The 25,605-nt window shown below is 46.0% G+C and overlaps 1 protein-coding gene across 5 annotated transcripts in view; it reads left to right on the top strand.

Moving 5' to 3' along the window:
- ERICH6B (glutamate rich 6B) overlaps window positions 1–25,605 on the top strand; it is an 81,453-nt gene that overhangs the window by 30,356 nt on the left and 25,492 nt on the right. For 4 of the 5 annotated variants that reach the window (XM_059727286.1, XM_019500459.2, XM_059727255.1 and 1 more), the window contains exons 5-10: window positions 1,166–1,231; window positions 6,649–6,819; window positions 9,041–9,130; window positions 18,354–18,472; window positions 21,861–21,959; window positions 24,460–24,614. In XM_059727286.1, the coding sequence (XP_059583269.1) occupies window positions 1,166–1,231; window positions 6,649–6,819; window positions 9,041–9,130; window positions 18,354–18,472; window positions 21,861–21,959; window positions 24,460–24,614 (700 nt within the window). The remainder of the gene's footprint in view (window positions 1–1,165; window positions 1,232–6,648; window positions 6,820–9,040; window positions 9,131–18,353; window positions 18,473–21,860; window positions 21,960–24,459; window positions 24,615–25,605) is intronic. The other variant, XM_059727228.1, reaches the window with a different exon arrangement.

Below are 25,605 nucleotides of genomic sequence, written 5' to 3'. Positions count from 1 at the left end.
GTAAACAAAAAGCAGGTGCACAGCATATAGTCCTACCCCAGTGTAACTTGCTTGCATCAGTAAAATTACCCTGGGAAAAATCAAGGAAAACACCAGTGTATCCTGTTGAGGGCCATCCCTGTAGTGACCTACTGCTACGGACACACAGGCTATTACCTCCTGCCACCTGGTGGTGAAGTGCTGTAATACAACTTACTGTGAGCAGCCACACTAGAATCTAGATCAGGGCTGTGCAACTTCTTAGTGGCCCAGGCCTGCGCACCATAGGGAACACACCAGTAGGGCCACAGACCCCCTCCCCCCCATTTAACCTCCCCAGCAGCAAGCTGCCCTTGCACCATCCACCACTGCACCTCACACATGGATGGGCATCTTTCTCCCCCTAGGCTACAGGCTCCCCCACTGCACCACACTGTGGGCTCCCCTCACACTGCAGGGTGCACTGAGTCACACCACCCTGCCCTGCCCTCCTGGAGGCAAGGGCAGTAAGTGAAAGCCAGAGAAGGGAGGGGGAACCTGGAAACCACTGGGAGACCTGGGGCCACTAGTTGGACAGATCTGATCTAAAACCTGCATTAATGAACCAAAATACCACTTTCTGATGCTAACACTAGCTGGGTAAAGCGACCTGCCTAAAAGGGAGTTGGTTTTGGGGCTGAAGTGCCTGCCTCTAAAAGAAATGCATACCCACAAGAGAAGAGCCACACTGTGATGTTGCAGAGACACATTCACACTGGATATGGCCCCAGCTGAGCTAGCCTCTGTGTTGTTACTAAAAGCACTGGTATGTTCATGAGGATATGACAGAAAATGCATTGCCACCCGACTGTGACAGCCCACATCTGAATCTATTAAATGCTTAGCAAGCAAAACAAAAGACATTAACTTATTCACTGTAGTCTCTTGCCAAAGATATGCAGGTCGTGCTTCAGTACAGATGTCTTGGGAGAAAATGTGCAGTACGTTAGAGAACTATGATTCATAGAATAATTATCCCTGTTTCTCATAGGTTATTAATAATTTAAACCCAATCTTGGTGTTATTGATCTATCATTGAATCTAAGATTTATTTCATATCTGTAGTCACAGAAGCAGTAAATTTAATCCCCCTCTTCACCTGCTAAGCTTGCTTTATCATTAAAACATGAAGTTTAAACTATTCTAGTATTTGGAGAAGAGGTGAGGAGTACAGAAGTCGTAGATGAAGAATCCGTGTCCATCCAAAGTCAAGGTGAGTAGCAGTAAGAGTCACTTTCATATGCTTACTCTGCAGTTGTTTCCAGGGAAGCCAGTGGGACCACAGATAGAGTAGAAAGACTCTCCTGTTCAATAGGAATTGAAATTAAACCCTAAACTAATAATTTGATAAATGTGTTTGCTTTCATCATTTGCCTGTCACATGCCTAACGCCAACCCAGCAAACATTCCCAGCCATTGTGGCTTTCCTGGGCTAATACATTTTTTCATTGCAACCTAGTTTTAACACTTGCCCTTCTTCTCTCCCTTGGATGATGGGCAAATGTTAAAACTAGGTTGCAATGAAATATTTGTGACCACATATGCAAATAACAGTTTGTATAGTTGCAGTTATCCACACATCATGGATACCAGTTAAGTGCCTGCCTTGGAATTTTTGATCTGTAGAACATGTCTACGTGGCCTCTCTGCTGAACCAAAGACCATTGCCATGAAGTTCACCCTACTCATTTGCTCCCACTTTGCCTATGCCAAATCCCAGAAATGAAGCACTGTGACCACCTTAGAACAAAGCTGAGTGCATACCAAAACAGCCTGTAAATTTGGTCATGCTCTACTGCAGCAACATAGCTTCAGTTCCCAAATGGGGTGTGCATGGAGGAGGAGTAAGTGGGCAGAGTATACATCACAGTGGCATTCCCAGGCATGGGACAGAGGCAATATAGACATGCCCTGAAGGCCTGGAGCTCCCCTGAGCTCTTCCCATGTGAACACAAGATCTGTCCACTGCAGAAGGAGTCTCCTTGCCTGATAACCTTTCCAAAAAATCTCGGTATCTCCTCAGAGTGCAGGTCAGCCTGGTTTCTGTAGCTCATGCTTGTGGCTTAAGGTATTAATGTGGTCTCCCCATGATCATGGTTCTCCGAAGAGGCATCAGAGGGCAGCTCTGTGCCATGATGGTGCATGGGGCAGTGGTGACACACATGGCCAGCAGCAACAGCATCTGCTACTTTTGCGTCTCCCTCCCCAAGTCAGCAGCTGGAGAGGCTGCCCTGGTCACTCTCCTCATAGTTACTCTACTGGTTCTGAGTCATCACCTCTGTGAGGCAGAGTACTACCTTTTCCCCATTTTATAGATAAGGAACTAGTGATCAGCCTCAAGTCCCACAGGACCTCCTGAATCACATAGAAATACTTTTACTACCTGACTACCTTCCTCTCTTGCCTGTGACCAGGAAGGGACTCAAACCATCAGCCCTCTGATTTCAGCCCTTTAACTCCTGCATACCTCTTGCCTTCACAAACGCCATGATTATACACTGTTGGGACCAAACCCAGTCCCTCTCTTCCTCAGGGCTTGTTTGGGTGCCTGGGGCCAGCAAGATTCAAATGAGATTTATATGGTTTTGTCTAAATCAGAAGAGCAACTGAATTTGTACTACTGTGGCTACAGTGATATAAGAGAATAGATTCATAGATTCATAGATGTTAGGGTCGGAAGGGACCTCAATAGATCATCGAGTCCGACCCCCTGCATAAGCAGGAAAGAGTGCTGGGTCTAGATGACCCCAGCTAGATACTCGTCTAACCTCCTCTTGAAGACCCCCAGGGTAGGGGAGAGCACCACCTCCCTTGGGAACCCGTTCCAGACCTTGGCCACTCGAACTGTGAAGAAGTTCTTCCTAATGTCCAATCTAAATCTGCTCTCTGCTAGCTTGTGGCCATTGTTTCTTGTAACCCCCGGGGGCGCCTTGGTGAATAAATCCTCACCAATTCCCTTCTGTGCCCCCGTGATGAACTTATAGGCAGCCACAAGGTCGCCTCTCAACCTTCTCTTGCGGAGGCTGAAAAGGTCCAGTATCTCTAGTCTCTCCTCGTAGGGCTTGGTCTGCAGGCCCTTGACCATATGAGTTTCCCTTCTCTGGACCCTCTCCAGGTTATCCGCATCCTTTTTGAAGTGTGGCGCCCAGAATTGCACGCAGTACTCCAACTGCAGTCTGACCAGCGCCCTATAGAGGGGAAGTATCACCTCCTTGGACCTATTCGTCATGCATCTGCTGATGCACGATAAAGTGCCATTGGCTTTTCTGATGGCTTCGTCACACTGCCGGCTCATGTTCATCTTGGAGTCCACTAGGACTCCAAGATCCCTTTCCACCTCTGTGCCACCCAGCAGGTCATTCCCTAGGCTGTAGGTGTGCTGGACATTTTTCCTCCCTAGGTGCAGCACTTTGCATTTCTCCTTGTTGAACTGCATCCTGTTGTTTTCTGCCCACTTGTCCAAGCTATCCAGGTCTGCCTGCAGCTGTTCCCTGCCCTCCGGCATGTCCACTTCTCCCCATAGCTTTGTGTCATCTGCAAACTTGGACAGAGTACATTTGACTCCCTCGTCCAAGTCGCTGATGAAGACATTAAAGAGTATCGGTCCAAGGACCGAGCCCTGCGGGACCCCACTGCCCACACCCTTCCAGGTTGAGACTGACCCATCTACCACGACTCTTTGGGTACGACCCTCTAGCCAATTCGCCACCCACTGGACTGTGCAGTCATCCACGTCACAGCCTCTTAACTTGTTCACCAGTATGGGGTGGGATACCGTATCGAAGGCCTTCCTGAAGTCTAAGTATACGACATCCACCCCTCCTCCTGTGTCCAGGCGTTTCGTAACCTGGTCATAAAAAGAAACTAGATTGGTCAGGCACGATCTGCCTGCCACAAACCCGTGCTGATTTCCCCTCAGCATAATTTGTCCTGCCGGGCTCTCACAAATGTGAGCCTTGATAATTTTTTCAAAGACTTTACCAAGGATGGAGGTGAGACTGACTGGCCTATAGTTGCCCGGGTCCTCCTTCCTCCCCTTTTTGAAAATGGGGACCGCGTTAGCCCTTTTCCAGTCCTCTGGGACTTGGCCTGTGCGCCACGAGCGTTCGAATATTCCCGCCAGTGGCTCTGCAATGATGTCGCCCAGTGCCTTCAGCACCCTCGGATGGAGCCCATCCAGGCCTGCTGACTTAAAGGCATCCAGTTCTTCCAAATGACTCTGCACCATCTCAGGATCTACGTATGGAAGTCTGGCGCCTTGCTGCTGCCTCTCTACAACCCCAGTGAGAGACTTGTCGTGCCCCTCACTTAGGAACACTGAGGCAAAGAACTCGTTGAGGAGTTCAGCCTTGTCCCCCCTATCTGTCACCAATTGTTTCTGCCCATTTAGCAGCGGTCCTATTCCTCCCTGGGCCTTCCTTTTACTCCCAATATATCTAAAAAACAATTTCTTGTTGTCTTTTACTTGGGTTGCCATCCTCAGCTCCATGGTAGCTTTGGCCCGCCTAACTGCCTCCCTACAAGCACGAGCAGAGGAGGTATATTCATCTTTAGTGATCTCACCCTGTTTCCACTTTTTATGTGCTCCCCTTTTGGCCCTTAGGCTGCCCTGGATTTCTCTGGTCAGCCATGGAAGCCTTCTGGCCCCTTTCCCTTTTTTGCCTCGCTCGGGGATCGTCATGCTTTGTGCCCGAAGGATCGTTTCCTTTAGGCACAGCCACCCTTCTTGGGCTCCCATCCCTTCAAAACTCCTACTCTGCAGTGCTTCCTTGACTAATCGCCTGAGTGCATTGAGATCAGCTTTCCTAAAGTCTAGCACTTTCACCCTACTAGTTACCTTACCCACTCGCCGTCTTATAGTGAATTCTATTATAAGGTGATCACTGTCTCCCAAATGGCTACCGATCTGGAGGTCCCCTATCATGTCATCTCCTGTTGCCAATACCAGATCCAGTATGGCATTCCCCCTAGTGGGACCATGCACCTCCTGTGTCAGGTGGAGGTCCTGTACACAGGTTAGAAACCTGCGTGAGCGATGGGACCTTGCTGTCTGCGTCTCCCAGCAGATGTCCGGGTAATTTAGGTCCCCCATGACTACCGCCTCTTTAGCTTTTATGGTCTCCAAGAGTTGCCTCAGGAGCCCCGCATCTATTTCTTCCCCTTGGTGTGGGGGTCTGTAGCAGACCCCTACCACCAAATCCCTTTCTCCTTGCCTCCCATGTAGCCTAACCCACAATCCTTTTACTTCCTCAACCTCGGATTCTGTCTTGATGAGGGTTGATGTATATTGCTCACTGACATAAAGTGCAACCCCCCCCCCCCCTTTCTTCCCCGACCTGTCCTTTCTATACAATCTATAGCCCTCAATATGTACCGCCCAGTCATGGGATGAATCCCACCAGGTCTCTGTTAGCCCCACTAAGTCATAGGTGTTTAGTGCAAGCAGGAGCGCTAATTCATCCTGCTTGCACTATTAGTATATAGGCACTTGAGCCCTGCGACTGGTGCCTTTGCTGCCCCCCCGCTCCGAGTCCCAAGGGGCCCATTGTTTCTTACCTTCTTGTTTCTTACCTGTTCTGTAGTGCTGGTCTCCCCATGGCTTTCAGGTTCCCAATGCTCTCTTTCTTCAGGCTGGGCTGTCCTTGTGGGTGCCACATGTTTTGGTGGTCCACAGCTTCCCCTGCCCTCGTACTCCCCTCCCCCCGACAAGCCTAGTTTAAAGCCCGCCGGAGGAGATCCGCCAACCTAGTAGAAAACACACGCTTACCTTTGGGGGACAGGTGAAGCCCATCCCAGCTGAGCATGTCCCTCGTCATGATGTGCGGGTCATTGTCCAGGAAGCCGAAGCCTGCCTTGTCTGGAGAAGAATGAGTGAGCCTTATCCTTAACCTGATACAAACTGAGCCCTAGATGGGTTCAGGATGGAATCCAATGGCCCCATAACTAGTGGGCTGCATTGTGGAGAATTGTCTTCTTCCCCAAAGTATCTGCTTAAGATAGTGGTGCCCAACCTTTTCAGCTTGTGGGCTGTATGAGTGATCCCTAGGTTAGATCCCTAGTACACACTGCTGGCCTAGCCAGGGCCTGATCCAACCATGCAGAAAAGGCCCACCCAGGGTCCGATCCATGTGGCTGCATCAGGCTGCACATCCACATCAGGTCCTGGCTGATGCATTCACAGCTGCATTGGGCCCTGGTGACTCAGCTTGATCCAGTCACATGGGAACAGGGCCAAATTCCTCCCTGCAAGGTTAATCCAGCCCCATAGGGCTTGAAAATTTGGTGGTGGGGGTGGTGACAGTATTAATTGCCACTGCTCCTCCACCACCAAATTTCCAGACCTGTGGGGAGACCAGTGGGCTGGATTAGCTGGCTTTACAGTCTGTGTCTGACCCGTGGGCTGGGGGCTGACTACCCCAGGTGTAAGACATTTCCTGGGACAGAAAACCAGACTTGCTGGACTGTCATCCCTTTTCAGTATGATCTTTTCCTGTGTTTCTATATATGGTAAGAGTGTTTTTCCCATACTCTGCATGGCTATGGTTAGGGATCAGCCTAGTCTAGTTCAGCACACAGTCCTTCCACTATTAGACCAGCTTTTTAACATGGACTCTGACTTCTATTTTTCAGATATAGTAGTAATCTATACTAACATCTCCAAAGAAATTGAGGAGAAAGAGAAGGAAGTGGTAGTGGCAGAAGCAGCAGCTGAAAAAATTGAGGCAGAAGAAGAGGCATCAACTGAAATTGATTATGCTGAAGGAAGAGAAGAGTACGAACAAATCATACTGGATGAGCAAGGTGTGCTGCAATCATGTGACACTAGTCATGGCTGGGGCAAGCTAAATCTAGGGGGGCAGGTTTAAGCAAGCCTAAATAACTCCTTTGAACTAGGTTCCCTTGAGAATTCTACCCACAATTGACCCAATCAGTTTGGACACAAGTGTAAGTCTTGAAGTCCCTTATTTATGCTGTAGGTTAAGGATGACCAACATTCATGACTGAGACAGAGAAACTGATGCTGTCTAATAATGCTTTCCAGGGCCACATCTAAAGGAAGAAGGGGTTTTGCCCATGGGGATGTGGTGTGGGAGTATTTATCACTAGGCAGGAGGCCTCTGGCTGATGGACAGAGATTTGTTATGGGGGGTGTTGCCTTGAACTTGTCTACTCGACGATATCACCTTTCTCCCTTTCTTTTCTAATCATGCCTTCAACCTCCAAGTTCACTCACTTCCCACTTCCTACCAGCCTTTGGACTTTCAGACCTTTCCTAGAAAACAGACACAATGGACCACCCCAGCATAATGAAAAGGCTAAAAAGACTTCTTTTTAATGAGAAAGTATCAGTAACCTGCAGTAACTGCCACAGATACTGAGAGAGCTAGAGTAGAAAGGTCTTCCTGAATGTCTGTGGGAGGCACCAAGAGGCACTGTATCTCGGGCAGCAGAAACATCCTCACCATTCTGCCTGGGATGTTCAGCCCACGGACAGCTGCTCTCCAATCCAAGTGTCCGACTGGGGGCATCCTATACAGATACTGAAACACACATTCCTCTTCCTGATCCTGTTGCTACCTTTTGAAGAAGGCAACAACAGACCGTCACTTTCCCCAATCTCACCACAGCCTGAGGTAGGAGGGAGTTTGCCACATGACATCCCTCTACAATCTCAGCAGTGACTCCTACATTTCCTTTCCAGTCATGGCTGGGTGCAGGCCCTGACAAGGAGGGACAAGCTTTGTAGATACCACAGAAAAAAAAAGAAGAATTTGAGAATGGAAGAAAGAACAACCAGGCAGAGGAGGGTATAGGGCAGTAGAGGAGGGAAACAGGGGGAGCTGAAAAGGTAGACAGGTAAAACTGAGAGAAGGGGAAAGGAAGATAACTGCAGGAATGGGAGGATGAAAGAAGAGCTAGTGAGAAGAAGAAAGAAAGCTAGAATAGGAAACTAAGAAAAGAGGAGAAGATAGAGAAAGAGGGAGGGAGGGGCTTGAAAGCGGGGAATGAATTGGAAGCTAAACAGAAGGGAAAAGAAACAGGTAGATAGCAAAGTAGAGGATGACTGGTCACACAAAGGGGAAGATGGTTTTATAAAAGTTTGGTGTCAAAATATTCCAAAAGTATACTCCCATGTAAAGAAAAAAACAGTTGTCTTGATGTATCTGGAGACCAGGTACATAGGAGATGTTCCTGGCAGAACAAGGCTGAAGAAAGGTGTGCAGTAGCAGTCTGTTTTTATGTTTTTGACAAAAGACATGGCTTGATTTTGTGTTAGGGGTTTTCTTTCTTTTTTAAATACTGTTGATACTGGCTTTCATATATAGCTCTGGTATGTCAGGTCAGACGTGTGTGTGTATCCAGGGCCCTCTGTGATGGGTATTTTAATAGAATATACCCAGGTATATTTCCTGGTATTTTAATAGAATATAATTGGACACTAGCAAACTATTTCTAGGCACAGCTCCAGACAAACACAACCCTGTGCTGGCCCTGCTGCACACCCTCCTTCTTATCATGCACTTTAGGAGCTGAAGTGCATTTTATATTCTACAGAGGAAAGAACTGGACTGAATATTTCATAATTTTGTGGAGAAAGATCCCAAGAAACTCTGTTCATCTCCGTTCTTCTTCCCCTTCTCAGCTGATCGCAGCAACCCTTCTTTTGCTTGTCTGACATTTATGCAAATAGGATTAGCATCTGCAGTTACACTAGCAAGGTTGCAAATTATACAGGCTATCTAGCTTTATGCTTCAGGGCATACACTGATTTACCATCTGGGGGACAAAAATTAGTTTCTCCTCTGATATTTTGTTGCATGATTGACCACAGACACTTATGGAGTCTTCACCAGGAGTGTTGGTTAGATGCTGAGACCATGTACCTGACTACTAGGCCTAACTGAGCCTTTGTGAGTCTATCCTTGAATCCAAATACATAAACCAGTAGTCAGCCTACTGCCACTATACAAGCAAGCTAGTCGTTAAAACGTGCCACTGTTGTTATTTATTTATTTACCAGATGTATATTCCACCCTTTCCAAATCTGTAGATGAAAGAACTGATGGAAATGCAGCTGAAGAAGAAAAAGGGAAGAAGCTGAATTTTGAAGGTATTCCAAGTGATTTAGCTGTTGAGAGACAACTCTTACTTATGTCTGAGCAGTTGTATCACCAAACTGGGCATAAAGCCTTGGAGTCCTCCAGTACTCTGTGGTAGCTGGGTCCCAGCACTGTCCAATTACAGGGGAAAGAGTACCTGCTTTCTCATACGGCTGGAGACCAGGGGCCTTTATCCTATTAAAAGCTGAAAGCCTGTTAGAAGGGACTGTAACTTCTCAGATTCTACTGGATCAGGCCCTAAATGAAAGTGACTCATCAAGATGGGAGTTGAAGATACAGGAAAGCTGGGTTTACTAGGGACTAAAGGTGTGTTGCATTATGGGACACAGCTGATTTGAAAGCACCTCAGCAGGGTAGAGCAGAACAGGATGCAGGGCACCTCTAAAGGCCTTAGAGCCTGTTAGAGCTGTAAACAGTAAGACTGGTCCTAGCTGAGCTTTTCAGTCCTTGAGAACTGTGATGGACGGGGGATCTACACTGGCAAAGGTCAAAATACAAATGAGCTGAGCTGACAAAGAGAAATCTTGGTGGGAGGGCAGTAAAGAATGAGTCAGTAGGGTAAGAGCATGAGGGGTTTCAGGCTGATGTACAGGGGCACCTAGTGAGCAGGTATCCATCTATGTTTTTACCCTTCCAGATGCTTGTGAATGAGCCCCAAAGTTCAAGCTAGTTCTAATGAGTATGAACAAGTTGACCCATTTTCAAACCATCTTAATGCCCGCATCTTTACTGGAAGTAAAAAGCAAGAACTGACAGAAATCTAAAATAAGGAACATAATCAGCAGCAAAACTTTTAATTTTCTATTCTGAGCCAGTTCTAAGTGTGTTACTGCTTACTTATTGAACCTGGCTTGACATTTTAGACAGTTCCTTTTAATTCTAATAAGGTTGATTACAGGTTGAATCCTACTGCTCTGCAAAAACTGCTGCTCAAAATTCAGGGCAGCCAAATTTGTCCTGCGTGGTAACACCTTCCTTTCTTCACAATAAACATGTATTATTCAATGCAACCACATTAAAATGAGGCAATCACTGGGGTAAAGAGTTGGAGATAATTAGAGCTGCAGCCACAAACTAGCCAGAATGCTAAACTGTGGAAAACTCCAGGCATCAATGGCACTGTCTCTTGTCAGAGAGTGTCCTAGCCCTAGATTTCCTCAGAGTCCTTACATTTTACCACACACTACTTCATGCCTTCCCTGCCTCAGTTTACCTTTCTGCCATTCTGCATTTACACTACAGCCTTACACAAAGCCCATAGAAGTCAGCAGAAAGTTTTCCATTGAAGTCTTGAGCTTCAGTGCACTAAAACATTGCAGTGGAATGATCCACTTCCCCTTATATGCATCTATCTGCTACGGCCTTTATATTGTCAATTCATTGTGCCAGGGATTATCACTGTTGTATACACCTTGAGTACAGTACCCGTTACAATGGGGCCTGACCTGGCTGTGACCCTTAAATGCTAAATTTAAAATCCCCAAATTCCAGACTTCCACGGCTGCTTCAATTGAAGCTCCAGTGCTACAGTGAAGACCAGAAGCACGTAATTGAGCCTTTGTGTTTTAAGGCAAAAGTTGACTTCACTTCCCTCACTTTCCCCAGACTGGTCTGCTGTGCCATGTAAGTGGGTACTGGTGGGGAAAGACCAGCAATTGCACCCAGTATTAGATAGAGTGTAGGACAGTGGCTCTCAACCTTTTGAGACTCAAGACACCTACTGGGCACCTTAAGGCACCACTCAGAAAGCTCTTAGCTTTCATTAGTTTTTTGACTCTGGAAAAGTAATAGTTGGCTGTGGAAAATAATTCTTCTGTTGCAAGCAACTCAGACACAGCAGGTTAGAATGTTTTTGACACTCTGGATTCCTATGTGACATCTCTGGGTTCATCTTGTGAATCTTGTGTAAGTGTTTGCACACCTAACAGTGCTAAAAGGGCACAGTACCTTGTGGCACCTTGGTTGAAAATGACTAGTGTAGGGTACTTGCAAATGGGAACTGTAGCCAGAATTAGATGCAAATGGATGCCATACCCCAGCTAGAGACCACAAAGGGCAGCTATCCCACTATCATTTCCACTTTGCCCTGGTGGAATAGAGGGGACATCCAAGACATGCAAGTTCCTTGGTTTCTAAATTTACTTCCCCATTCTCTGACCCTCTCCTTTCTCTTCTTCCATGCCAACTTGAGTTTGAATTGTATTAAAGGACAGCATGATGGGGCACCAGCATTGCAAGAGGAATCCAGGCCATTTGGGGAAGGGGGGCATGTACTTCATGTCAGAGCAAATGCATCGCTTGCGGTTTATCTATAACTGTCTTGTTTACCTAGAGAGTTGGGCCTCTGACTCAGTGATCATGCCTATGGTTGTACAGAGCCTAGCACGAGGGAGACACAGGACTGGGTGTAGTCTATGGGCTCCTCCACAAAAGCAAAAGCTATTAATAAAACATTCAAAGAGACCAAAGATCTGCACTGTTGCCCACACAAGTTGCATTTTTTCTGTATATACATTTTGAATCCTAGAGGGCTCCCTTCTTTCAAGGATTAATTGATCCTACAGAAAGCACAATTTTCCTCTTCCATGAACATAAATCAGCATGACTCCGCTGAAGTCAATGGGGGTCAATGAAGAATGGCACTGGGGTAGTGGTAAATGAGAATAAAATTTGGACTTGCAAATTAGCAGCATTATTAGATTGCAGGAAGGAAGCATTATGTCCATATTACAAGGATTCATGTAAAATGCCAGTTTGAGGAAGCCCAAGGGATGCAAATAGCCATATGGAATAGGACAGGCTAGTAAGTGCTGTGAACGAGAAGAACTTGACAGACCTATCTGGTTTAACACACTTTCCTAATGGTTAGCTGTGCGCCTGGAGATTATCATGATCTGGGGAGTGCAAATACTTGAGACTAGTAATTTCCCCCAGGGTGCAATTATCTGGTAATAGTCACATCCCAAATGCTCATTTCAGATCCAGCAAAGAAAATGAGCTACAGAGTTGGAAAGTTTACGCTCAGACTGTAAACAACCACGCTGTGGCTTTAAAGCAAGCCTACAAATGCAGGTGGGGAAATGTGTATTGGTTCCTGTAATTAAGATGAGGCTTCACCCCAAAAAGACATTTGCTCCTTTTGTGTAGTTTTGTATAGTTAAGAGCCTGCCAGTGTTTGTTTTTGATTTACCCTGAGGAAATCTGCTATGAGTAATTCAGGTTCAGACAAATGACTGGAGCCAACGCTGTTTATGTTCTTTCTGTCTCCACACCATCATTTGTAACCATGAATAATAAGTAGATCAGGTCCCCAGTCTGTTCGACTGCTACTTTGCAAGGATAGTAAACAGGATGGTACAAACAAGGGTGAGGGACTAAAACTGAATTTCCATAAAATGTGCTCACTCTGAAGCACTGGCAGTGCCAGGACTTGTTTTCACTTGCACGTGGGGTTATGTGGGTGCACCATGATTACTCAGATACGTATTTTGGAATGGCTTTTGCTCTGATCTAAAGGTTTCGGGAAGCTGCTTTTCTCTATCTGAGGTGGATTTGGCTTTGTGAGATTTCCTCTGGTTCCTTAGGTTTTTGCTGTGTGTGGGGTGTTTAATCAGGATTCTACACTACCACGTTCCCTTTTCAATGCATCACTTGCTGAACCTGCAGGGTACACTGAGAACTCACAGGAGCATAATGCTTGAAGTCAGAGGGACCAAAGTCTGCCCATGGGCTCCCACTAATTACTACATGATAAAAAGAGCACACTGCTGCCCTCCTCACTTTCCATACAAATAGGTAGCTCTAAGAGATTGTGAAGCCCAGCATGTAATAATGTACTATGGGCAAACAATATTACTCCTCAGTGACTGGCCAACAGAGGAGATAAGTGGCATGCTGCTAATACCAGCTCCCGGTCTTCCTTTAGCTACAGTGGTAGAAATGTTTGTTTAGACAGCTAAAGAAGGATTGTAACTCCCTGTTTGTCTGTGTGAAAGTATGCTGTCTATAATCTTTAAAAAATTTCTGTCCCTAGCTATGGATCTATTATCATAGAATGCTCCATCCTGAGCTCAGCTCAGAGGACTGTATTAAAAAACAAGCATGGCAAGTGGGGAGTATGGGAAGAACTCATGAGATATCACTGGGGAGTATGGGAAGAACTCATGAGATACCTTTGCCACAGCATGAGAACTTTGCTTATGCTCCTAGTTAGCTGATAATGCATGTAAAGTGTCCACCTTCTCATTCCTAGAAGATGGGCAGAAGAGACTCTGCAGTGCTTGGTTCATAACCTGGGGGCAGTTGATTCTAACTTCCCATATTTTAGTTCTTAACCCAGATTTTATAAGTTTTGTACATTGTCATCATTATGGTTTATGGGCCATGATAAGAAGCCATTTGAATGATGGTATTATTATAATTAGGATTATATAAGATTCAGCATAGACAACAAGTCATGGCCAGATTGCCTAGGACATTTTGGCATCAGCAAGATGAATGAAACAGGCCAACAACTTTTTTTAATTCTGTGCCCAAAACCAACTGTGCATTACCAATTCTTATTTTTCTGGAAAAGATCACCACAAAGTGCCATGGTGACATCCACAATCAGGCACCAACTAGATCTTGTTATTGTTAGGAGGAAAGACCTACCTTCGGTGCAGAAGACCCGTGCATTCCACAGTGCTGATTGTGACACCGACTACGCCCTGATCATTAGCAAAGTGAAGATGATAGCCAAGAAACTACATAAAGTAAAACCTAGGAGCAAGCCCAAGATCAATATCACTAACACCAAGAACCAGAAGTGCCAAGAGTTTGTGAAGTCTTTCAAACTCAGCATGTTTGGGAAGTCACTACCAGAGAAAGCAGAGCAAATTTGGGAAGGCTTAAGAACTGCAATCAATGAAACAGCTAAAGCTACATTTGGGGAAAAGAGACCATCCAATAAGGACTGGTTCAAAGAAAATGCAGAAGAACTATTACCTTTCATCAATATCAAGAATACAGCTTATCTGGAACACAAGAAGAAGCCAACAGTGAGCACCAAAGCGAGAAAAACAAGGTACAGAGAGCAACCAGATGCTGTGCAAATCAGTACTGGACTAAGCTCTGTGAAGAGATGCAGACAGCCTCAGACATAGGAAACCTAAAAGTCAAGTACAATGATCTAAAGAAAGCTCTAGGCCCTACTGTCAACAAGTCTGCCCCTTTCAAATCGCACAGCAGTGAAGCCATTACAGATAGAAGAAGCAAGCAGATATTTCATTGGGTTGAACACTACTCAGAGCTATACTTACAAGAAAGAAACATCACCAGTGAATTACTGGACCAAACACCAACTCCACAGGTCATGCCAGAGCTAAATGTGGAGCCTACTGTAGAAGAGCTAAACAAAGCCATTGATTCATTAGCAAGTGGCAAGGCTCCTGGAAAAGGTGGCATCCCAGTGGAAATTCTCAAGTGCGGGAAAGAAAGCCTACTACCATATCTTCATCAGCTGGTAATCAAATGCTAGAAAGAGGGTGAGGTACCACAAGACATGCGTGACACAAACATTTTATGAGCCACCTGGAGGAAGACTTCCTCAAGAACTGCACCATCAAACCCTTACTATACCTAAGATACATTGATGACATCTTCATCATTTGGAGTGAGAACCTGCAATCTCTGATTGAGTTCCACCAGAAATTCAGCAGTCACCATCCCTCCATCCGACTTTCTTTAGAATACTCCAGCACCAACATCTCCTTTTTAGACACAATGATCAGTATCCAGAAGGGCAAAATACAGACCACAGTATACAAGAAACCCACAGACCAACATACATATCTGCACAGAACCAGCAATCACCCGAAACACACCAAAAAAGCTGTGATATACAGCCAAGCCCTCAGATACCACCGCATCTGTACTGAAGAGAACACCCGGAATCGCCACCTCACCAATCTTAAAAAGGCTTTCACCCAGCAAGGACACTCCTCCAGAGAGGTAGATCGCACGTTTGAAAGAGCCACCTGGATACCACGTGAAGAACTGCTGTAGTACAGAAGAAAAACACCTACAAATCGCACACCGCTGGTTATGACATATCACCCCTCCCTTGAACCTGTACGGAAAATCCACAAAAAATTGCAACCCATATTAGAAAAAGACCCTATTCTTAAAAAGATCTTCCCAGAGCCACCCATCCTAGCCTTCAGACAAGCACCGAACCTCGCCAACCTCATCACCAGAAGCAAACTTCCTCAAGCCCAGAACACACCAAAAGGATCCAGACCGTGCCATGACAAGAAATGCAAAACCTGCCAACATATCTCCACCACCCCCACTATTACTACACCCCACAACAGAGCCAGCAGCATCCCAGGATCTTACAGCTGCACCTCCAGGAATGTAGTATACCTCATCCAATGCACCAAATGCCCTGATGGAAGATATGTAGGAGAGACCAGACAACAACTGCGCACCAGAATGAATGCACACCGGAAATCCATCAAAGACAGAAATACCCAATTACCGGTGGGGGCACATTTCTCACAGGAGGGCCACTATCTCTCCAGTCTCTCAGTCCTGATCCTCAAGGGAAACTTACACAACACTTCCCAGAGAGAGCCTATGAGCTCCATTTCATCAACCTCCTGGATACTAGAGATCATGGACTAAACATAGACATTGGATTTTTGATACATTACAATCTGCCTGGCAACTGACTCCCCAGCCCAGCCCAGCCGCTGGCTTCTTTACTTTTCATTCCATCCAGGAAGAGCACACACCAACTGCTGAAATTTCCTTAGCCTGACGAAGGGTTTTTGAACCTGAAAGCTTGCTTAATAACTATTCTCCAACCATTTGGGTTGGTCTAATAAAAGATATCAAATTCACCCAAGGAACCTTGTCTGCCTGTGTCCTTAGACCAACACGGCTACAACCTAAACCCCTGACACAAACATCATCACTTTGTATAAAAATAAAGGAGATAAGGGCAACTGTAACAACTACAGTGGTATCTTACTACTAAATATAGGAGGAAAAGCTTTCTCAAGAGTAATCTTGTTGCGCCTACAACAGCTGGTGAGTTGTGTCTACCCTGAATCTGAGCACAGATTCATGGCCGAAAGATCAACCATAGACATGATATTTTCTAGGCCTGTGCGAAAAGGGAAGTATTCTATTCAGAGGACAGCAATTCAATTCGGATCGCTGTCCCGACTCGATTCGACTGAATCGGCTTCAGAAGATTCAGTGCCAAGTCAGAGAGATTCAGCGATTCGGCCAAAGACTATAATGGGGAATCACTGAAATACCTATTGTGGCAGAAATGCCACAGTCGGTGCCCCTCTGCAGAGATCTGTCTCAGCCAGCCTGGGAGGCTGGTGTTGAATCCCTCAGGGCGGGGATCTCCCACCTTGTCTGCATGACAAAAGCCTGGTGCCTGGGAGGCGGATGCTCTAGTCACCCGGGCAAGGGGGGGAAAGACCCGGCCCTGCGCGGGCCCAGGTAGCCAGGGATGCTTTGTAGATTGGTCGGTTTGTGGCCAGTATTGGCAGCTTCGATTGGACCGGGCTGCTGAGGTCAGAGAAGTTATTTAAGGGCCTGGGCCAAGAAGAAGTCAGCCATTAGCCATGCGGTCATCCAGGTGAATCTGAACCTGGCTCTCTCCTCATCACCGCATGCTCCAAGAGTGCCCTGCCTCCAGAGGAAACAACAACCACCTCTGGATGATGCGAGTGAGTAAGCTACCAGAGATCCGATTAGATATTTAGCTTCAGTAACTCAGATGCGTGGTTAAACGGCTACCTCAGCCACCCTGGTTTGCTCTATGGGATTCCTCTGATATTCCTGTAAGATTTCTATGATATTGCTCTACCTTTTACCCTGTTTCCGCCCTACCCCCTGTAATCAATAAAGTTCTTCTTTGTGACCAGTGTGGGAGACTTATTGAGGGGTGGGACTAAATTATGCCAAGGAGGCCCCTTAGGTCGGTGGACTAAAGGAGGCTTCCTAATAAGCCCCTGACTTGGGGAAGTGCCCCAAGTGCTGGTATTGGGTCTAGTACCCATTGGACGATCAGGCCTGTGTTTTCCAAGGTGCACAGAGCCAGAAGTGAGTCCAGAGCCTTGGATGGTGGCAGCGGGAACCCCAGGCTAGTGGGTGTGCTCCAGGGAAGGGGTCGGCCGGACGGGAGGCACCCCAAGGGAGGCACTCGGAGCCTGGAAGGTGGTCGGGCGCAGGGAGGTGGGCGGCTCAACGCAGGAGCGCCCCCTACTGGCCTGCCACACCTATAACTTTGTCATTTTGGGGCTGAGGATCCCTCTTATCCACATCCCCTCGCGTCTGCCCTTCTGCCTCCCTGACTCTGTTGGCCAGCACCTCTGACTAGAAGGGACCTTGTGAGATCATCAGGTCCAGTTCCTCTTCTCTAGGCAGGAAAGACTGCTGGGGTCAAATAACCACAGTAAAGTGTGCATCCAGTCTACTTTTGAAGATCTCCGGGGTAGGTGCCTGCACCACTACCACTGGGAGTCTATTCCAGAGTCTGGTCACGTGAACCGTAAAGAAGTTTTTCTTTCTATCCAGTCTGAAACCTTCTTCTAGGAGTTTATGACCATTGCTCCTGGTTTTCCCCTGGGATGCTTTGGTGAATAGTTGTTCACCTAGCCCCTGATGTTCTCCCCTGCTATATTTGTAAGCTACCACCAAATCCCCATGAAGTCTTCTCTTTTCTAGGCTGAACAATCCCATATCTGTCAGCCTTTCCTCGTATGCTCTTGTTCTTCAGGCCTCTAATCATATGACTGGCTCTTCTCTATGAATATGAAATTTTTGGAGGGGATGTTGTTTGCAGAGGGTGAGTGGTTGACAGTTTCTGAAGATCAGGCCTTTTTCTAAACTCCCTCAACATGTCTGAAGTCAGGCAGACAATATTGCTAGTCACTTTTAAGAAAACAGGCTGTTTATAAGTTAAGTACCTAATATGCTCAAGCCACGTGAGGCCTACAACAGTAACTGGAAACTGTAGGCACTTGACGTCTTTGAAAATATCTTAACCAGGTGCCTAAGTGTAGCCAAGAGAGACTAACTTTAGGCATTCAGGTTTGAAATGTTTAAATCAAAGTGTCTTTCCAAGAAAACTTTACATAAAAATGTAAAATGTTCAGAACAAAAGAAGTGACACTAACTTACATCTTTGTCTTTTTTCTTACAAAAAAGCCCTGCATGAGCTTGTTGAAAACTTACAAGACCACCGGTCTGTTTCAGAAGAGGAAACTTCTCTCCTTGAATCAAAGGCTTATGATGGTGTGAAAATAACTACTCTGTACTTAAAGGAGGTGAGGACTGCCAAGAGCTTAGAAACTAAAGCACCTGTCCTTTCTCAAGAAGAAACTTAATTCCTCCATGAAATAATTTGGCAATCGAGCCTTGCACATCTAGGTCACACATTACCAGGCTGGTAGGGACTGAGGGCCACATTTACAGCTGTCACTTTGTTCACAAACAATGGGACTTTCACGTTTCCTTCAGAAGAAATTCAGACTTGACTTTGAGAAAAATAAGGTTGCAAGTTTCACAAGTAAATAGCAGGTTTTATGGACTCAAGCTGTATATGTTTTGGTAGGACCTGTATCTCCTGGCATAAAATCATAGGCCTGTGTGGTGTGATCATACCTGCCTTCTCTTCATGTTGGTTTTGCAACTCTTCAAAGAAAAACAGAGGTCAAAAGGTGACCCAGCTGTGGTCTGCCTCCCTGCTTAGCCATCACCCAGCCAAAATTAAAGGTAAGGATGAGAGTTAAAGGATTCTCTCTCCATTCCTGCATCTGCATCAGTATTTCAGCTGGTGGCTATTCTTTGTTTCTGGACATTGATATTGCTCTAGTTCACAGCCTCCTAAAAATAAGACCCACAGAGCTCTGCACTGCAGTCTCATTGTTAACATGGAAGTCCTTGTCTGTTGTGTGCAATGCACTATCCTAATCTGACTGCCACCTGTGCTGTGAAGTTTACTCTAGCTGAGAGCTTCCCAGCATAGTCCTTAGCTGGGAAAAGCTTGGATTCCCCACTCTAACAATAGCAATTCCTTCCCATACTGCTATATTTCAGTTATGACTTCATCACTTACTGTCAGGATTTCCTAATTATGACTTGGCTATTTAAAAAGCACTGTGGCCTCAGTTAGGCAGGAAAATTCTCAGACCAAAATTAACTATATATCTATAGGGAAGTAGGTAGGTGAGAGAAATTTGGCTTTGGAAACTGTCTACTGCTAATGGTAGTTCCTTATTCTGAAAGGATTTTAGTGCATAGATTTTTTTTGCCTGCAAAACAGATGCATTAGCATGTTATGGACCATAATGGCAGTACACTAATAGATAATAAGACTTCCCTAACCTATTAGGCCCACTGTCAAGATTTGTATAATGGGCCATACCAGCTCTTCCAGAAACATTTTATAGTCTGCCTTGTCAGTTCTTCTAGGTTTGTCTAAGGCGGGGCAGGAATTATTTTGGGTGGAGGGCCGTTTACTGAGTTTTGACGAACTGTCGAGGGCTGCGTGACAGGCAGCCAAGGGCAGATAAATATTAATTTACTACATTTTTTAGGGGCCCCATGGGCCACATAGAATGGCCTGGAGGGCCACATCCGGCCCACGGGCCGCATTTTTCCCACCCCTGGTGAGGACTATTCCCTTGTAGAAGCTGCCTTTAAGAAGTGGGTAAGATGTGTTGGGGGAGGAAGGAAGGAGGCACTTCATACTAAACACACAGTAATTATATTTAAATACCCTTCCAGCTGTGAGCTGCCAAAAGCAAGGAAACTAAGTATTAACTGTAGTACAGGGTCTCTGATGTATAAAGGACCATCAGTCCTGCAAAAAAAATCCTATTTCTTTACATTTGAACAATCAGGACTATTGGGCCCTTAGTTTTGTTTTTGTGCTGGAGGATCTTGGCTAAATCTTCAGAAGACATAAATGATGAAGCATGAAAAACTGCAATCTGATCTTCAAGTCTCTTTCCATGCAACTAGAGAGAAACCATTCGGTTTGAGGCCTTGGCTGCAACATTTCCAGGAACAGAACACCTATGTAGTGACATCACTGTAAATCCCTAATGTAGATGGACAAAGTCATGATGAGCTGTAAATTGCACTGATTCAGTTTATCTAGCTTTCCAGTAAGGCATTGCTGTGCCACCAGGGCAAATCACAACTCATAGACTACGTCCAGATGAGCTGGGGGGCAGGGGTGCTTGCACTACTTGGTGCTGCAGCACACACCCCTGCATGTTCCCTTCGTTTCAGGGCATGCCCAGTTCCTCCCAGTTCCCAGCTGGGCTCCATGTGCCGCAGCGGGGTGGGGAGGGCTGGGGCACAGGGTGCCTCAGAGTGAGACTAGCTGGCAGGTAGCCACTATGCTGAGGCACCCTGTGCCCCAGCCAGCCTGCAAGTGGGATGGGGAACAGCTGTCTGCTCCCCCATCTCCGTGTGTTGTGGAGCCCCCATGCTGAGGTACACTGTGCTCCAGCCAGCCGCAGGGCAGGGGAGCAGGCAGCCCTGGGCTGGTGCTCCCATCTTTGTGTGTCTCAGCAAGGGGACTCCACAGAGTGCAGAAATGGGGGAGCAGGAAACCCTGGGCTGTCTGCTCTCTTGTCTCTGTGCTTGTCCCGGTGCCTACTATTTTCACATGCTTTGTGCTGATTTTTTTTTCCCAGGAGGTTATTTTTTTTGTGATTGGGAAATCCCTGTAGCTAATTTTGTCCCCGCCCTGCATTGTTGTACATGCAATTCATGCCGTTAGTGGTGCCATAAAGAGCTTTGTGATGCCACAGATCAAACATGCCTGCACATCTGGATGTGCCCATAGTGGCTTTGCCTGTCCATACTAGGTGTTTGCATTAGTGGCCAGACAAAGGGTAGCTGTAGCAATGGTTGAAATCCTCTGTGCATGTAAGGCTGTAGACAGATACAGGAAGTATATTCTTGTGTAAGATAATCTTACCTTCCAAATGTCCTGTCATGATCATCCATTAGAGAGAGAGTGGAGGAGCTGGTATTGCTAATATAAAAATGAAGTGAAAAAAGAAAAGCCTCTAAAAAATAAGCCAAAGTTTTGAATGATCTTTATAAACCAGAAAGGATAGAGCTGGCCATAAAAGATTGTGTCAGAAATATTTTTTGAATGAAAGCTGGATTATTTTTTCCAAAATGAAAACTTTCATATATGTTTTCATTGTTTTATTTTGATTTTTTTCAACAAAAACCTGAAAAACTAGCCATTTTCAGTTTCTTAAAATTGAACACCATTTGCTCTTCAGTTTTGTTTTTCATTTGTTTTACTTTTAACAAATGGAACCTTTAGATTTAAAAAAATCATTTTCATTTTTTTCATTAGGTCTCAAAATGACTGTTTTTCAAAATTTCCCATAAAAAGAAATTAACATTTTTTCATCTACTCTCATAAAGTAAAGCAGTAAGGAGAAGTGCTTTAATTTGGTTATGCTCTGTAATTCACTTGGCGGTATGGATACTGAAAATATATCCTAGATATTTCTGGGGTTTAGCATTCTTTATGCTCTAACCTTATTGAACTGTAGTTCTGCAGTTATTATAATGACACATTTTGCCTCTTTCTTATGTGGGCATGTAGTTTTTGAGGCCAATTCATTTTTTAAGAGAAGCAGCTAAGAAGCTCTTCACCAATTTCCTTTCATTTCTAAGGGACATGGAGAAAGTGAAAGAGAAATCTGTGAATTTTGTAGTGGTCCTGTAAAGCCCTTCCCAGAAGTAGAAGATCTGAGCATAGTGCCCCTGGAAAAGGTAAGTAGTACGTGCAATAAGCTATCTTTTTGTAACAGTATTCCCATGGCAGAGCCAATACATAATCTTGTCCTGGCAGTTTATAATCTTCTCCAATTAAAAATATATTGCTACCAGGCAAAGAGGGTTAGAAAAGCACAGTGGAAGAGAGATACATGCTTTGTCTTTAGGGTGTAGACTTTGATCAGGTAACAGCCTGGAAGAAACTTAATTTTGCATTTCCACATCCCCAGAGTTCCTGGTGCCATCAGAGGCTAGACACAAACTAAGGCATGAATCATTCTGAAGTCTCAGAGAAAGGAATATTCATCTCAAAAGCTGGGAAGGGTTTACACCAGCATCTAGGGTGCAAGCCCTGAGTGCTAGTCTTGATTCTGCTCCAACCTTATTCTGTGACTATGGTCATATCATTTTTTCTTTTCTGTGAGTGAAATGTAAAGTCAATATGATGATCTTTTATCCACTAAGAACCAAAGCAGAACAAGCACCTGCCAGATACTTGATACTGGCCATTATAGTGGGAGAAAGACTGGCCAGGTTCTGCAATGTTTGTTGCCATGCAGTACAGAGAATGCCCACTGGACCTCAACATTGGAAGGGAAGGCTGATACAAGGGCGAGGGGTCAATGGCTGGGGTGGGCAGAGAACAGATGGAAAACATATAGTTTGAAACAGAGAGGGCACTGGATTCAGAAGGCACTGGCAAGAAAGGAGGAGCATTGCACTGTCCCCACCAAAGGCCTTTAGGGCAAAAAGATATGGGGAAGATAAACACACAGTAGATCACTGTGAAGAACGGGCTGCCTGAGAAGCAATGTCAAGGGAAGAAAGCCCGATTCTGCTAGGAGGAGGAGATAAATCTAGCATGAGAAATTGCTGTAAACAGAAGAGGTGCGTCACTGGACCAGATCCATAACTGGTGCAATGAAGTTACACTGATTTCCACCAAGTGAGGGTCTGGTTTATTGGTATGAATCTAGCCCTGTGGCGTAAGGAAGACCTTTAGCAGTCATAATCATTAGGGGTGTGCGAGATGGGCCATATTCAATTCGAATTCAGCCTGAATCGGGGGAGAGTGATTTGATTAGTTGATTCAGATCACTGTCCCAATTAGATTTGGCCACACCCAAATCTGAAGATTCGATGCTGATTCGGACATAGACACAGCTTTAAATGTTTTTTCTACATATCTTGAGGTACAAGGTGGCTCATGAACACTGCGATGCTGGGGTGGATGGAGCGTCCCACAGGAGCACGGGGGGGAGGAGGGGGGGGTGCTCAGCCGTGGACCCGGAAGTGGACTGGAAATATTTCCAGTCCACTTCCGGGTCCACTTCCGAGCACGTGGGGGACTCTCCCCACCCTCCGCACCTCCCTGGCTCGGCGATCAGCCACGGAGGCACCCCAGGTGCCCCCCCAGACCCAGGAGGCACCAGTCACTGAGCTGAGGGGTGGGGGGGAGGTCCCCCACCTGCTCCGTAGCAGACCCAGAAGTGGACCAGAAGTGCTTCTGATCCACTTCCGGGTCTGCCACCGAGTGTGCTGGGAACCACCCCAGCGCCCCGTAGGATGCGCCATCTGCCCCACCATCTCAGCGTTCACAAGCCAACTGGTACCTTGAGGTATGTAGAAAAAACATTTAAAGCTGTGTCTACGTCCAAAGCATCGAATCTCTCCAAATCTCCCTGAATCGATTCGGAGGGTTCCAATTCGATTTGGAGAGATTAAAGGGTCTCCTGATTCGATTTGGAGATGCAGCCGCCGAATCGGGCCAAATCTCCACCGAATCTAATCAGCAACTAAAGCTTTGCATAGCCCTAATAATCATAGAATCATAGAAATAAATGGCTGGAAGGGACCTCAAAAGATCATTGAGTCCAACCCCCCTGCTCTGGGCAGAAATACTGCTGAGATCAAATAATCCCAGCAAGGTGTCTGCCCAGCCTCCTCTTGAAGACTTCCAAGGTTGGGGACTGCACAACCTCCTTGGGAAGTCTGTTCTAGATTCTGGTCACCCTTACCATAAAGTTCTTCCTTACATCCTACCTGAAACCATCCTCTAACATTTTATGGCCATTGCTCCTTGTCCCCCCCCAGGGCACCCTACAGAACAGTTTTTCTCCAGGCTCCTGATATTCACCCCTTACATACTTATAGATGGCCACCAAGTCCCACCTCAGTCTTCTGTCCCCCAGGCTGAACAGTCCCAGATCCCTTAGTTTTTCCTCATAAGTTTTGTCTTCCAGGCCCTTAATCATTCTTGTGGCCCTTCTCTGGACCCTTTCAAGATTCTCCATGTCTTTTTGAAGTGCAGCACCCAGAACTGAACACAGTACTACAGTTGGGGTCTCACCAACACTGAGTAGAGAGGAAAGATGGTATTGCCTCATCTAAGACTATCTTCCTTTTACTGTTCAAATACTACATAGGAGGATTAAACTCTAGGCCATGTCTCTAAAGCCCAGCCCTACTGCATCCCCATGTGTACTGTATTTTGTAGCTCTTATGCTGCAGGACCTACAAGACAGTATTTGAGTGTGTGATAAAGGAGCTGCTGATGAAAACTGATTCTGCTGAAGAGATTGACATTAGCCCTCATCCTCGTCTCTCACAAGTGCTGCTGCTCAGTGAAACCAAGAAGAAACTGGAGAAACAGTAAGTGTCTTAAGAAACTGCATTACACAGAGCAGTGGTGCTCAACCTTTTGTCCTCACAGGACAGATGAGTGGTATAGGACTGGTCTATGGACCAGATTGGGCCCTGGGGCCTGGCACTGCCCCCTCCTTGTACAGTGTGCTGGAATTGAGTCCTGGGTGCCCAGCACCACTCCCTCCCAACCCCTGAATCTAGGATTGGGTTCAGGGGTCCCAGTGAACCCTTGCCTGGCTTTGTGCGCTAGGATCAGACATCCCAGCATGCAGGGCCCAGAGAACCCCATGGATTCAGAAATTTTGCAGCAGGAGAGTGTCTGATGACACTGCACCACAGGCCACATCTGGCCTGTGGGCTGGATATTGAGCACCCCTGATCCAGGAGTGGGAAATGGAAAACCCTCTTCTCTTAGGTTCTCAACTAACACTTCAGCAGAACACTGCATGTGCAATTCCATGTTATCACTTTGTCTTATGGTCATGAACATGGACAAGCAATAAAGCCTTGTTTTGGACCTGGCTCTGGGCTGTTCGGTGCTTTTTGGAGGGGGCACTTAATATTGCCTCTAAAAATAGAGAAGTCTTGATCTGGATTAGGTAAATCCAAGTGAAAGATTTAGGGTCTGCCTGGCAGTGGCTGCCTGAGCTGAGGCAATGGAGTGCAGGTGATCAGAGAGTTAAGAAACAGACTGGCCTGAGCTTGCTGAGGAGAAGCCAGGACCAAGTGCTCACAAGCCATAAGATCCATCATTTTTGCAGTGTTTAATCCTTCTTTAGGCTCCTTTTGTAAGTGGGCTTGATTTCTAGAAAGTGCTAAGCACCAAGTAACTCTCATTGAAGGCAAGTGCTTAATATGTAAAGTACAATGGCTTTGGCACAATGGATGGAGGAGCTACTCAAAACCCAATGGTCCTGTGGAATTGGTCCCTCCAAAGTGTTGTTCATCCATGGAAAGAATATGTCACAAAGAACATGCAAACATGTTAATGAAGTTC

The sequence above is a fragment of the Alligator mississippiensis genome, chromosome 1, assembly GCF_030867095.1.
Source record: "Alligator mississippiensis isolate rAllMis1 chromosome 1, rAllMis1, whole genome shotgun sequence".
Lineage (NCBI taxonomy): Eukaryota > Metazoa > Chordata > Crocodylia > Alligatoridae > Alligator > Alligator mississippiensis.
Note: the sequence above shows the minus strand (reverse complement) of the source record. Positions and strands in the feature narration are given on the sequence as shown.